This window comes from Falco biarmicus, chromosome 1 (genome assembly GCF_023638135.1).
Source record: "Falco biarmicus isolate bFalBia1 chromosome 1, bFalBia1.pri, whole genome shotgun sequence".
Lineage (NCBI taxonomy): Eukaryota > Metazoa > Chordata > Aves > Falconiformes > Falconidae > Falco > Falco biarmicus.
Window position 1 is genome coordinate 1,902,244 of NC_079288.1, and position 14,666 is coordinate 1,916,909.

The 14,666-nt window shown below is 53.7% G+C and overlaps 1 protein-coding gene across 1 annotated transcript; it reads right to left on the reverse strand.

Moving 5' to 3' along the window:
• Positions 1 to 7,699: 7,699 nt before the first annotated feature.
• On the reverse strand, positions 7,700 to 12,241 carry SOX9 (SRY-box transcription factor 9). The gene is made up of 3 exons (XM_056362738.1): positions 11,374 to 12,241; positions 10,022 to 10,275; positions 7,700 to 9,417 (listed from the first exon to the last, which is right to left on the reverse strand). Exons 1-3 carry the CDS (start codon positions 11,802 to 11,804, stop codon positions 8,630 to 8,632), a joined length of 1,473 nt encoding a protein of 490 aa, XP_056218713.1. The 5' UTR covers positions 11,805 to 12,241; the 3' UTR covers positions 7,700 to 8,629.
• Positions 12,242 to 14,666: the final 2,425 nt, after the last annotated feature.

The following is a 14,666-nucleotide window of genomic DNA, read 5'->3' on the forward strand; positions in this document are numbered from 1 at the left end:
CTTATTGTTTGATCTGGCTGTGAGACAGATTAGCAGCCCCAGGTGGAAAGTCATAATCTGCATTTAAATGGGCCGGTTATAAAAGGTAGGGAGCCCAGGAGCCCGCAGCATTATGCTGTGTCTTTAGGACTCCGTAATCTCTCTTTATTTTCTCCGCAGTCTGACCTGGGGGCACAGTTTCTAATTACCAGGTCACCCTGCTAATATTGTCATTTCCAGCCAGTGGGTGTGAAACCATAGCAACGCCACATTTGCTTTCAAGTTTCTAGAGGAATAAAATTTGCCTTTTAATCACAGAAAATGACTGGGTGTCTCCCGCCGCCCCAACTTACTCCTCACTAATGCAATTCACTATTGTTTTGGGTTTTTTTACAAAAAGATATTTCAGATGGGACCTTTTTGAAACTTCACCTTGTGGCTGTGGCCAAAGTCTTGGTCTGTGAGGTTGTAGGCTGTTTTGGGTGCCCAAACTTCCCTAAACATATGTGCTGGTCACCAAAGGAACTCCACGTTTTCTTCATAGTATGCTTTTTATCCTTAAAAAGTTGTGAGTGAGCTGGTAAAAGAGGGAGGAGAGGGTTTTGGACACAACTGAGTTCTAGGGATGTAACTCGTCATCGCGCCATAGGGATGTCCATGTAGACCTGGTTAGCTTGGCTCAGTCGGGAGGTGACCGCTGGGATGGTGGCTCCAACTCATGGATTCCACCTCCCAGCTTGGACGGCTTGGGAAAAGCCCATGGAGAATCAGGACGCAACAGGGCTGGTGTGGTGAGGATGTCCTATGCTCCGTGGCATCCCCTATGCATCTCTGGTAGTTTGGGACTTCAAAATCCACATCTCCCTCTCCCTCACCTGCATTGCAACTGCTGAATCAAAGCTGTGTTGACCCAGGTTTTTTGTCCTTTTGGAGCAGAAGGTAAAAATGTGACTGGGGTGGGTCCAGAGAGCTTCAAAATTTGGGGAGGTTGGTTTCCAGCTCCCAAGGGACAGGCTGGCAGCCCTGCGTGACACCTGGTGACAACCTGTCCCAATGTTGGGAGAAATTCTGGTCAGGTCTGGGCTGAAACTGCCCCTCAGACCTTCCTCCCAGCTCTGCACGATACGTTTACCGGGTTTCAAAAGCAGTTTCTAACTCTCAAAGTGAGTCAGACGTGAACTGGAATCACATTGTAAGGTGATTTTCCAGCTGACAGGAGTAGGTTAATTGTAAACTGTCTACTGAAGCTTTAAAACTCCTGTCCAGCCTTATTATTAGCAGTTTAAAATTTATGGAGTGAGACTTTGCTTGGTGATAGTTGGTTTCTGCCCAGACAACGTGTGCAATTAATCCCCACGCTGGGGGAAGGAAAATCAAATGTAAAGCTTTTGGTTGGTGGTTATTTTTTTCCCTCTCTCTGACACATCTCAGGGCGAGCAGGGGACCGGGGAGGGTGGCTGGGCGGAAGCCCTATCCTGCCCGTGCTGAGCTGGAGGACCACGTCTAAGTCGTCACGTTGAGCGACGAGGGTTTCATCCTTTCCACTAATGAGGCATGTCCCTTTGTATTGAAGGAAACTCCGGTCTGGGGACTGAAACTGTCCCCTAAAATGCTGGGAAAATAGACTGTGGATCTGAACTCCATAGGGTGCAGATCCCGATGGGGTTTTTAAGGAGGATGATGAAGGTGACGCCCAATCCAGGGGTTGGAGCTGACCTGCTGCAGGGCAGGGGACAGGGCCAGGTTGTCACTGTGCTGGTACCTCTGCAGCTCTGACTCCACGTGGGTGTCTTCTGCACGTGGCCATCTCAGGACGGCCACACGTTACTCAGCCTGTGGGTTTCCTCAAATCAGAGCTACGACCTTGTTAAAAATTTACTTGTTTCCAGGCTGAATAGCTGCATCTGTCTGGCTTGGGCAGCCCTTGGACCTGGTTATGCCTCTCTCTGTCGGGCTGAAGAGCTGTTATTGCATCTCCGCTCCCGGAGCGCTGCGGTTACAGCGCTCGTAAGCTGCACAGACTGAGCTCTCAGACTTTCTCCCCGTAAAATGTTTCAGTCACTAAAAACTGAGAGCAGCTCCCAGGCAGGTAATTAATTAGAAATGTGAATTTGGAGGCTTGTTTCCCTTCCCTTCGAATAGTTGCCGTTATTTCTTATTTCAAATGATTTTTATTGAGCCTCTTATAAACATGACTCTGTTTTAATGAAGAAATAACACCCCTCCCCACCCCAGCTCTACAAACAAGGTGTCTCAAAGCTCAAGCTACTCGCCATTGATGGCCTCAGCCTCTGCGTGCACATGTGTGCACGCACACAGAAGCACGCACACACACACATGCAGAATTAAACTGGCATTTCACAGCCGCAGGGTTGGCTGAGCAGCTCTGATCCAGGTCCCCACGCATGGGCCAAGCTCCTGTTGACTTCAATAGAGCTTTGCCTGGTTTATGAGCCTTCGGAGCGCAGCCCTGAGCAGGGGCTGCTTGTATAACGGCTGTTGCATGATTAGTATTTGTATTACAATAGCACTTCAGGACCCCAATTGCGGCTCAGCGCCCCATTAGAGTAGTCCTTGTACAAACATGTAGTAAAGCGGTGGGCTCTGACCCAAGGAGCTAACAATTGAGGTCTTTATGGCCCCTGAGACACCTTAGGATCAGTTATTTATATTGCAGTAGCACTTACGGCATGTCTGTGCCCACGCTGATGTGAGCGGCTGTGGTGTCTGTAGCCTGTTCCTGGGAATTTTGGGATCTGCAGGACAGGTGGGTGACACTGGGCTTTGCTGCTTGACCTGCACTCGGTAACAACCCGTTCCAGCTCTGGAGGGGTTAATTCTGCACTGGAGGTGGCTTTACCTTCCTCCCTGGGGAGGAAGGTTACTGGGGGAGGAGGAGGGGTCCTCTGGAGCCTTCTCCTCCACTCCCTCGCACGTTGTTAGCATGGTCTTGGGTGTGATGGGTGCTGTGTGACCACTTGCTCTGGCCACGTCCAGCCCTCTGCCCTGGCACCACGGGAGCTGGTCCTGCAAAGCCAAGGCACGTGGGTGCAGGAGCGGTCCTTGCTGGTGGGTGCAGCCCCTGGGTGACAGCGAGCAGCCAGGCTGGGGGTGGCAGAGGGGACAGCAGTGGCTTAGTGGCCTGCAGCATTGCACACTGCATCCTTGGCACCTGCTTCCCGAGCGATCCCACCTGCACCCCCAGCCACTGCCATCCTGATGGTGTGAGACAGCCTGAAAGGCAGGAGGCTTGTGCTAGAGATGTTTAAGGCTTTCCAGCTTTCCTTCAGTATCCTTTCCAATTCCTTGGACCCGTTTGTGCCTTGTGTCATTAAGCTCTCTGCTCTCTCCATCTTTTCCAGATGGTTTTATCTTTACGGCATTGAATCCAAGCACCTTAGTCAAATCTTGCTGATATCAGCCAAGAAAGCAGGGCTTGCATTTCGTCCCCCACCTTCCTAAGACATCTCTCCTGTGGAGGCAGCAATTCCCGGCCAGGGGTTGGGGAGTGCCAGCTGCTGAGTGTGGTCCGGGAGGGGCCTGACGCTGAGATGCTGGGGGGAACCCAGCTTGCGCTTTTCACTTTGACATATAAATCTCCACCTCATTTAACCACCTGACTCCTGGAACTGGCCCCTGAAAAAGGAAAAGAGAAACCCTAGCAAATCTCGGCTGACTCGCCGTGAGCCCGGCTCTGCTGTGATATATCGCTGTTCCATGTCCCAAACGCTACAGCTGGGCAGGAGCCGCGGCCGATCCCAGGATCCTGGCGCACAGCTGGCTGTGATCTTGCCTTCTCTCTTGGAGAAAGCTCCGGCTTTAATACGATGTCAACATGAACAGCTGGCTGAGGAAATGCAAATTGAAGCTACATTTCTGAGCAGCTGACACCGCTGCAGGCGGAGCTGTGTGTGGCTGTAGCTGGCCGGGCATAGAGCCCAGCCCAACGGGGCATTACAGGGACCCAGGCAGAGGAGAAGGGGTGTGCTGTGGGGCTCCCCAGGGCTGCTTTGAAACATTCCCCCCGTTCGTTTTGTTTTTTTGTTTGTGGGGTTTTTTTTTTATTTGCTTATTATTTTCTGACCCGATGAACAAAAAGCAAACTCCTTGCTAAGCCCCGGTACGGCACGGCAAAGGGGAAAGCAGCCAGGTGCACGGCTCGGCCTCGCTCTGCCCACCGCCACCCCAACCCTGTGGCTTTCTGCAGGAGCTGGGGGGGCTCCACCGATGCCCCCCCACCCTGCCCTGCCCGCAGCGCTGCCCGACCCGCCGCGCAGCATTGCAGCAGCCCTGGTGCACATCTGTCCCTGCGCCCGCTTTACCTGCTGCGGCTCAAACCTGCCCTGCAGCATTGTCAGAGTTCCCTTGTATTCATTCCCCCCGCCGCCCCTCCTCCTGCTCTGCTTTCCAGCACAAAGTCCCCTGAAGCTCTGCAGCTTTTCCAGCATTTTTCTCTCCCCTTTGGCCCCCTGTGCAGAAAGCAGCCCACCCCTCCACCCCCATCCCCCGTGGTGAGGGGCACAGCCTTGGTGGTGGGTGGGCTGGAAGCTTGGAGCTGCCCGGGACCGTGTCCAGCTTGGCTTTCGCGAACGGAGGCCAAGAGTTTTAAAGCCCACACCATAAGCAAACAGTGCAGAAATTATAGGTCCAGGGTTGGGTCATGAGCTTTGCTCTTTTGGTTTCTTCCAAGGAAGATATCCCTGGGATGCTTCCGGCTGGAAGGTGGAGCTGGCTCATGGAGCGGGAGAGAGAGGGAGGTGAGCATGGCTGTGTTGGGACAGAAATGTCACCACAGACCCCAAGAGCAGCTGGGGCTTGCTGTGGCTCATCACAGCACTGCCTGCTTGCGATCATCCCAGCTCTGCCCTGTGCCCACCCTCCGCTTCTTACTGGTGCCAACCTGGGGGATGTAGACCCTTGGAGTTTGCAGGCAGGCAAAGGCTGTCCCATTTTTGGGATGTTTGCTGTCCTGTCGCTGGGTACTAGCCCACCCCACCCCCATGAGCATCAGAAGGACATTAACTGGTTTATTGAAGTGCCTACAGCTGGCTGCCGCTCTCGGTGCCCTGCCGGTGGTGCCGTGCCGGTGGTGGGCCTGCCAAGCTCTTCCTGGGGCTCCTGGGGCTTCCTCACCATAACTCCGGTAGTTATATTTATTCTTCTTTCCAAAGGAGCAGCAAAGCCCAAACTTGCAGCGGGCAAAGTCTGATCAGGGCAGGGGAAACCTGCCACGTGCTGCAGAAAAATGGCTGGGACCAAAGCGTTCCCACCAGCCGTGGTGGCTGATTGCACAGGTAAATAGTGACACTGACCCTAACTAATGCACAAAGTAAATGAATCTCTTTCAGTTAATTGGCTTAAGTGTTACTTGTAGTGAGAGTAAATATTTTACAACGGTGCAGAGGCTTTGCATTGCAGTCGTGAGCTCCTTGTGCTCTGCGCTGGGGCTGCTGCGAGCAGCATCCCTGCCCCGAGGTGCTGAGCTTGGCTGCTCTGGGGAGCAGGTCTGGCTGCTGGGGTCAGAGATGGGCTTTTTGGCCAGGTAAAGAGTATGGAGAGAGTAAACTTGGTGATGTTTGATCAGATCAGTCTGACGAAGTTTATCAGCGTAGCCCCTGTTCTGTGCTGTGCCCCGTGGGAGCACCCTGAGGTGTCCTGTAGCCTGCTGGGCTCGTGGCGTGGGGCTGCCGCGTGGTACCTGCGTCTTCCACACAGCCTGGGTCAAGTTATGACATCCTGGGGGAAGTTTTCATATGTGCATAACTGTGCCCTTGGAGGGAATGGAGGGGAGGGGACTCACACAGGTTTGTGCCGTCACCAGTGACCTCTGCAAGGATGCCCGCAGCCGGTGCACACTTCTCAGTGTTGCAAACCAGCGGGGCAGAGGACTCAAATGCTTCTCAGTGTGAATGCTTCTCAGTGTTGCAAACCAGTGGGGCAGAGGATTGGCCAAGCTCAGCACAGAGGTGCCCCAGGGCAGGGGTATGGCAAGTGATGCTGCAGGTTAAGGTGGGGCAAGGTGGCAATGGGCTGGATTGCCTGGAGCACAGCGAGCTGCTCCCAAGGAGCAGCAGGGTTGGAAATCAGGCGGTTTTGGAGCAGTGGTTTATCTGGGATGGGATTGATAGGAAAAGTAATGCCAGGAGGTGGGGGTGGGCTGTGTCTTTCCTTGCTGAGGTGCCTGTGCTGCATCTCTGAGACAAACGGTGACATTGGTCTTTGAGGATGATACATGTCCCACTTGGCTGTTTAGGGGATTTCAGCTTTTTTGGCGAGAAATTTTATAAGAATGACCTGAAAGCTCAGACCCCCTTGGCAGCCCCTCTCTGCCCGCTCACCCCAAACCGGGACGGCTCAGAGCAGACAACCCCCCGGCGCCTGCGGCCAGAGCCAGCGTGGCTTGGGGACAGCCAGAGCTCATTTGTCACCTTTGGAGATCACCCCCAGAACAGCCAAGTCTGGTTTTTCCCATCTCCAAATCCCAGCGCTTCCCTACGCCCTGCCAAGGCTTCCCTCGCTCCGCTTACTCTCCGGCTGGCTCTGGGGACCTGCACTAGGGAAAGGGGAGGGACATACCCAGTCCCCCCCAGTGCAGCCAAAACCATCCTGGGGCTTCAGCTCATCCCCAGCTTTGCTCGAAGGCTGTTAATAAATCAGACACAGGTGGTCTGTTTAACTTTTGATACAATGTATATTTATTGCAAACAATAATATACAAAAAAAACCAACCAACAAACAAAAGGTAAGTTTCACAAAGAGAAGGATCTTGCAAACAAAACAAACAAAACAAAAACTTACCTAAAGACAAAATATGATTTAAATGACAGGTCTTTTAAGTTACAGAAATACTTTAAAAAGATCCGCTTTTATACAGAAATAGAAGGATGCCATATTATAAGAGTGCTTTAAGATTTTTCTTTCTTCTACTGAATCCCTAAAAAAAAAATGTTAACAAATATATCATTTTTTTAAATAAAAAAAGTTCGCTGTCTTTTTTAAAAAGCAATCCTTAACTGTTCAGCCACAGCTTCACCAATGTCAGTGTCCCCACGTCATGCCAGTTTGGGGGTGGAAGGCTAAAACGGGGCCGCCCCCGTGGCACAGCCGGGGCGATGGGTCTCGTCCTTGCACGAGCTCATGTGTCCCAGAGAGCTGAGGCAGAAAACAAGGCAAATGATTCAGTGATACGCTACATTTGCAATCTTTAGTTTGTACAAATTATTTTTTTTTCCAGTTTATCCTTAAGACAAAAGAAAAAAAAGGAAGGGCACAAGTTTGTACAAACCCAGGACACAGATTCCAAAAAGAATAATAATAATAATAAAAAAGAATTAAAGAGATAAATAAAGGACTGGTTACAGTTTAGACCATAATTTAACAGGCACGGTTACCTTCCAAATAATGCTCTGACAAATGCAATTGCTTTTGAAAGGACTTAAAATAGAAGGGAGGTTAAAAAAAAAAACAAAACAAAAACAAAATGAAAAAGAAAATTGTGATTTAAAACTGCTCTTCTCACAAAATAAATAATTTAAAGTATCTGTGATGTTCCGCAAGCAGAGAGGAGCCCCTGGATGGGTTTTGCATCAGGCCTGGGGCAGGGGGGGGGGGGCTGCACGGAGGGGGTCGAGCTCAGCCCCCCCCAGCCCAGGGACGGGCAGAGCTGGGGACAAGTGATTATCGCAGGGCTGCTTTAAGGCTTCGGGACAGCACTTTCTGCTGCGTGTGGGGGTTTGTTTGTGTGTGGGTTTATTTATTTTTTTTTGTAAAAAAACCAACAACCACCACCTTTCTCTTTCTTAAGGCTCAAGGTTTTAAAAAATAAAGTTAAAAATCTCCTCCTGGCTGGTTTTGCTATGAGTTAGAAAAATAAAGCCTCTCCCACGCTCATCCCCACACAATCTCAGCTTGCAGAGCTGACCATCGCCAAGCCTGACGCCGGCCACTTCACAGAGCTTTGTTCCCAGTTAAAAGCACGCCGTTTCGCTTTTTTTATTTTTAGAGAAAAAGACACTTATCTATACAAAAATACCTCTGCAAGAAAACCTAGGACTGCTCCACTAAGTGTCATTTTTTAGCTGATGGAAAAATAAGAGCATTTAAAAAAATTCTCTAAAAAATATGTATAAATCCCCTCAAATTGGTAACGAATCATACACAGTACATACTAAAAAATATTTAAAATAGAGAATATTCCTCACAGAGGACTCCGAGTTTTCTCTTTTCTCCCCGCCCCCCCCCCTTTTTTTATTTTTTTTTTTTTTAATTACTGCTAAAAAAAATCATTACAAAAGTCCAGAGAATAAGACAGCTGAGCTGGTTGGTTAGAAATCTCATCTCCACACCGCGCCCGGGAAGCAAAGTTAAAGTCCAGTCCTTGGCAAGTCTGTACCGAGTTCTGCCGGTTCTCTAGAGCGGTCTGGCCGCTTCCTGGAGGATGCTGTAGCTGTAGTGCAGAAGGCTCCAGGCGCTCTCTCCTCCCCGCTAGCTTGAAGTTTAGCGTATTTTTTTAATTATTATTTTAATTTCAAAGAAGGAAAAAGTCTGCAGAAGTTTTCCATTCTTCTTGCTTCTTTTTTTTTTTTTTTTTTTTTTTTTTTTTTAATTACTTCTTTTTCTTCTTTTTTTTCTTACTTTTTGTTTAATGGCTTTAGGGTCTGGTGAGCTGTGTGTAGACGGGCTGTTCCCAGTGCTGTGGGCTGTGGGTCTGGGGAATGGAGGGGACCCCAGAAGTGTCTGCAATGGGGGTGTACATGGGGCGCTGCGTGGGGTTCATGTAGGTGAAGGTGGAGTAGAGGCTGCTGCTCTGGCCGGCGGCGTGGCTGTAGTAGGAGCTGGAGTTCTGGTGGTCGGTGTAGTCGTACTGGGAGCGGGTGATGGTGGGGTAGGAGGAGCTGTAGTGCTGGAGGTTGAAGGAGCTGTAGTTGATCTGCTGCGGGGAGTGCTGCTGCTGCTCGCTGTAGTGGCTGGGGCTGAGCTGCTCCGTCTTGATGTGCGTCCTCTGCTGCGCCTGGCCCTGCTCACCGCTCAGCGCCGGCAGCCCATGCTGTGCCTGCGGCTGGGGCTGCGGCGGGGGCTGTGGCGGCTGTGGCTGCTGCTTCGACATCCAGACGTGGCCAGCCCCAGCGGGCGAGCCCGACGTGCTGCTGATGCCGTAGCTGCCCGTGTAGGTGACCTGGCCAGGCTGCCCGTGGGTGGCCGGGACCCCCGGGTGGCCGTTGGGGGGTAGGTATTGGTCAAACTCATTGACGTCAAAGGTCTCGATGTTGGAGATGACGTCGCTGCTGAGTTCGCCGATGTCCACATCTCGGAAGTCGATGTGGGGCGGCTGCCGGCCACCTTCTTGCAGAGGGCGACCCTCCCGCTTCAGGTCCTGCTTGCCCGGCTGCGCGTCCGTCTTGGGGGTGGTGGGGGGCGTGGGGGGGCCCTGCGATTGCCCTGCGGGAGGAAGGAAAGGGCACGGGCATGAAGGGGGTGTTGTGGCTGGGCACCCCTGTGCCCACAGCTCCCTGAGGTGGGGGGTGCTGCCGGACACGGTAAGGCCATTAATAGTTAACCCACGGTCTGTGGTTAGTTAACCCGGCTGGATAACAGCGCATTTGCTTTGGAAAGCGGTTGTGTAGGGTAACACAAACATCCTCAGGTGCGAGGAGCACAGATACGAGCCCCATCAGCACCGATGTATCGCGTGGGGTTAAATAATCCAACCTTCAGACCTCAGCTGCAAAAGTGGGGCTGTCTTCTGTTCCATTTTTTTTTTCCTGTTAAATACGGGTTTGCATTTCTCATGGACAGAGGGGGTGGAGGTGGCTGTAGGGGCTGGCACACAGGGGTGAGCATTGGTGTGCCCGTGCTGCAGGCAAGGCTTGTGGGCAGCTCTGCCCCTCCCGCGGTGCAGCCATCCCCTTCTCACCATGTTTCTGGGTCTCTCGCCTTCCCCACCGCCTCTTACCTCATCCCAATTTCCCCTGGTTTGGGATGCGACCCTCCTTAGGTAGCCGCGACTTACGCCCCTGCCCCACAGCACCCCCTGAACACCTACCCGAGTGCTCCCCGGGGGAGTGCACCTCGCTGATGCTGGAGGACGACTGCGGGGAGTCCGCCTGCAGCGCCTTGAAGATGGCGTTGGGGGAGATGTGGGTTTGCTCGGAGCCTTCCTCCTGCTCCGACTGCCCATTCTTCACCGACTTTCTCCGCCGCGGCTGATACTTGTAGTCGGGATGGTCCTTCTTGTGCTGCACCCGCAGCCGCTCGGCCTCCTCCACGAAGGGACGTTTCTCACTCTCGTTCAACAGCCTGGGGGGGACACGGATGGGGTGAGAGGTCAGTTGCAGCTTGGGGGGGCATTAGCAGCTCCCCCCCCCCCCATGGCATTAACAGTAGCCCAAACCTTTCCCCTGGATCCCCCCCGAACAGCAATGCAATCCCCCCAAATGTTGAACCCCCAATCTGGGGCACATGCCAGTTGTTGCCCCCCTCTTCCTCTCCCCCTGCCCCCCTAGATTGCATTGGTGGCCAAACAAGAGGTGCAAGAGGCACGGCAGGGTCTGGCCCTTGCCCTCCCCACTCTGTCTGTCCCTGCAAGGGCACCCGTCCGGTCCCCGGGGTGCTTTCGGCGAGGGCCCCGTCGCTGCCTGCCAGGGCAGCTTTGCTTACTGCTTTCTACTCCTGCCGCAAGAGCGGCCGCAAATTTAGGATTTCCAGCCCCCCCCCTCCTCCTCCCTTCTGCAGTCACAGAGTAAGAGGCGGCCAGGTGACTCACTTTCCTTCTGTTTTTCTCCCCTCCCTGCTTATTTTGGAAGTTGGAGGGCACCCAGCCATGCACCACTCATCGCAGCCACCCACCCACCCACCCAGGGCTTGGCACAGCATCCCCGGCGCTTGCCCTGCGCCCGGCTTCTCCCACCCCCTCCCCTCGCCCCGCATCGCCTCTCCTCCCGGGCCAAGCTGATGCAATCCAGAAAAACCATCATTTCCCCTGGACAAGAGCACGCACAAACAAACAATCGCCAAGGCAGGCCCTGCTCGCCCAGCTGTGGAGGCTGGCTGGGTGGCAGTGGGGGGTCCTGCCAGCCCCCTGCCCAGCCCCCTCCTGCCCAACGGGGCCAGCTTCCACCCCGAGCATTGCTCAAGGGAAAGAAACCACTTGCAAGATCAGAAGGCAGCCACAGGGAACCACTTTCCCAACTTTTTCCCTACTATTCTAGCTTCTTCTATGCCAAACAAGTTTGCCAGCACATGCAAAAGTTTTCAGGGAGTTTTCCAGCCTTGCAGCCATCCTCTCCTTCCTCCTCCACCTCCTCTGGCTGCTGGAGTGGACTTTGCAGGCTGCAGCCTGGTCCCCCAGCATCCCCCGTTGCCCCGCCACTGCCCGGTCTCAGCCTCCGCACTCACCTCCAAAGCTTGCCCAGGGTCTTGCTGAGCTCGGCATTGTGCAGATGCGGGTACTGGTCCGCCAGCTTCCTGCGGGCCGCCTGTGCCCACACCATGAAGGCGTTCATGGGTCTCTTCACGTGGGGCTTGTTTTTGCTGGATCCGTTCACCCGGACCGGCATGGGGACCAGGGTCCAGTCGTAGCCCTTGAGCACTTGGCTCACTGCCTCTCGGATGCACACCGGGAACTTGTCCTCGTCACTCTCCTTCTTCAGGTCTGGGTCACCCTTGGGGAAGGTATTTTCTTGGGGTCTGGTGTTCTCCGTGTCCGAGCCGGATCCAGAGGGGCAGGGGGACCCGGCCGAGTCATCCGACATGGTGGGGCTGGGGGCATCGGAGATACATTTGTCTTGTTCTTCTGTCATTTTCATGAAAGGGTCTAGGAGATTCATGCGAGACAGTGGCAGAGGGGGGAACAGGGGATGAAAAAATAATAATAATAAAAAAATCAGGTGGCTAAAGGGCAGGGAATGGTTAAAAATGTAAAACTAGGAGTGACCGGAGTCTCCACCAGTGTGAAGCCCAGCTACAGAGAGGAGGGAGAAAGCTGGAAAAAGTTTGCAAAAGTTTTTTATTATTATTGTTTTCCCCTACTCGTCTAAGTTAAAAAAAAAAAAAAAGACCCAAAACCCAACAAGGGTAGGAGGAGAAACTTTTGAAAGTTGCAGGAGAGAAAAGTCAGGGGGAAAAAAAAAAAAAAAAAAAGTACAAAAAAAATTAATAAAAAACCCAAAACCCCGGGGTGGCGGGAGGCCGGGGCTGGCTGGGCAGCGCGGGGCCGGGTGGTCGTCGGTGGGCAGCGCGGGGCCGGGTGGTCGTCGGTGGGCAGCGCGGGGCCGGGGCGGCCGTCGGTGGCAGCGTGGGGGCGGGCGCGCCCCGCCGGTCTCCAGCGCGGCTCTGCGGCCCGCGCCGCGGCGCGGGAATAAATACTCTGCGCGGCGATTTCGGCTCGGGCGCGCTCCGCCAATGGGCGGCCGGCCCCCGGGGGCTGGCGCGCACGCCATTGGCTGCGCCGCGCCGCGGGGCGGGGCCGGCGGGCGCGCAGTGCCGCTCAGCGCCGCGCAGGGGGCGGCGGCGAGAGGGTGGGAGGTGGCGCGGCGCCGCGCGGCCCTTTGCGCGGGTGCAGGGTCGCAGGCGCGGGACCTCCGCGCCCCTGGGCTGCGTTGCGCCCGCCGCGGTGTTTTCTGGTTTTTCAGCGGTTGTGCGGCCAGCACGGGGGACGACACACGCGCACGCTCTCCGCCGTCTTTCCGTGGGTTTTCCCGTCGGCGCGGAGCGGCGGCGGCGGAGCGCGGCGCCGGCCGGGGACTCCGCGGAGCGGAGCGCGGCGCGGCGGGACCCGCGGGCGGTGCGCGCTGCTGTCCAGAGGGGGCGCCAAAAGCCCAGGAACGGCGCGGCGGGGGCGGGTAGGGGGGTGGTGTCCGCGCCCGCTGCGCCCCCCGCCCCCGCTCAGCGCAGAGTCGGGGGGGGACACGGGGGGCGTGGAACCGAGAACACCCCTAAACCCACGGGGGTTGTGTCGGGGGAGCTGTCGCGCATCCCCCCGCGTCGCCCCCGCCCCGTGTAGCCCCCCCGCCGATATTGCTTCCATAACGTTATTCTAGCCCGGCGGGGCCGCCCCGTTGCTCCCCGGCCGGCCGGACTGCCCTGCTGCGGGGCGAGGGAGCGGGCTCTGCCGGCGGAGCCCGTGCGGGAGCTCCGCAAGGGGAAGGAGGCTGCCCCCGGCCCCCCCCCCAAAAAAAAAAAAAAAAGAAAAAGAAAAAAGAAAAGTTTTCCCGGGGTGACCAACTCTTGTCATCGAAACAAAACAGCGCGGGGGGGTCTCCAGGTTATCTCTAGAAAAATGCAAATATTTCTGTTCCCAGCGAAGCGGGCAGAATGTGCCTTCTTAGCTGCCAATCGCTTCCCCGTGCCCGTCAGAACGCAGCTTCGGGGTGCTGGCAGAGGGGAGCGGGTGCCGGGGTGGCCGGCAGAGCAGATGGCATCTCTCAAGGTTTCCAGGAGCGGGGGTCTCTGGTGAGGATGGGACCTGGGCGCCCCCGACCCGCGTCCCTCCCCCGACGGGGCTCCGCCAGCCCGGGTCTGGGGGCAGAGACCTCCACCGCCTCCCCCGGCACCGAACACGCAGGGCATAATTTTTCATTTCAACTCGAGCGTTAAAGTTGGTGCTTTATCGAAGCCGCTTTAATTTGCTGCTTTAATTTGCAGGCTTTGTCCTGGTGGACAAGCCTGGGGCAGCGGCCGCCTCTGTAGCCGGTCCCTGGTGTGGATCCCTTATCACGATTGTCACCGTGACCTTAATAAGTGGGTTTTAAAGGTATTGGAAATGGCACGTAAAAAAAAAGTTTGGGTTTTTTTTTTTTTTTTTTTTTTTAATAATGCAAAAGGCAGTGGGGGAAGGAGCTCTGAATAAATGCGTTTGAAAGCAATCACCCTGGTAGACCCTGCTTGTCCTTGCTATCTTTCCCTGAGATTTTTTTTTTTTTCCTTGCAAACTTTTGGAAACTAGTTTTCTTTGGGTGAGTTTAAAGGTAAGTGTCTGTCCTGCTTCCAGAGCCTTTGTCTGAAAGAACAGGGGAATGAGAGCAGAGGGTGGTTTTTCTTCAGGAGCATTTGGGGTTTCTCATGCCTGCGACACTGAAGACGGTTTTCACAGCGTTACATGCCTTTCACTTTGCTAAATATGCAGTAGCCCAAGAGAAGATGTGCTGAATTGTGTGTCGTTATTTGCAGTGAAAAAGGTAAAGCTATAGCAATGCTTTAGCTAAATGCTAAAGGACATAATTTTGAAATATTTTCCCTTGGCAATTTTAGCTCTAGGCTAGTGCGTGAGTGGAATTTAGCTCAACAAATCTCTTTTAATATATGTATTTGTTATAGGAACATCAAAGAAAACTCAGGCAGTAGATTGTTCTTATCTCAGCTGGAGCTGCTGTAGCAAAAATCTGAACAAATGTACCTGGAGGAGAAAAATATGGTGACAAAAGATTTTTCCATGGCTTTACTGCTGATTGGCAAAGATAAACAGAAAAACAATTTGGGAGGATAATTGATTTAATGAAAAGTGTAATAATTAGAACGCTTTTCATTCTGAAAGTCCATCTGCTGAAAGGGACTCTGCCTTTTCATTAGAAAAGAATCTGTTTTAAGAAAAGAAAGTGGTTTGACAAGTATGAACAATAAACAAAAGAGAAATGGAAATGAGCTTTCCAGTTATGTTATCACATGTAATTTTATGATTTCTGAATTATTAT

Excerpts from the sequence above, each read along its gene's own strand:
- SOX9 (XM_056362738.1), bottom strand. The coding sequence starts at position 11,804 with ATGAATCTCCTAGACCCTTTCATGAAAATGACAGAAGAACAAGACAAA. Across the intron at positions 10,276-11,373 it reads ACCCTGGGCAAGCTTTGGAG|GCTGTTGAACGAGAGTGAGA; the intron begins GTGAGTGCGGAG and ends TGTCCCCCCCAG. Across the intron at positions 9,418-10,021 it reads CTCCCCCGGGGAGCACTCGG|GGCAATCGCAGGGCCCCCCC; the intron begins GTAGGTGTTCAG and ends TTCCTCCCGCAG.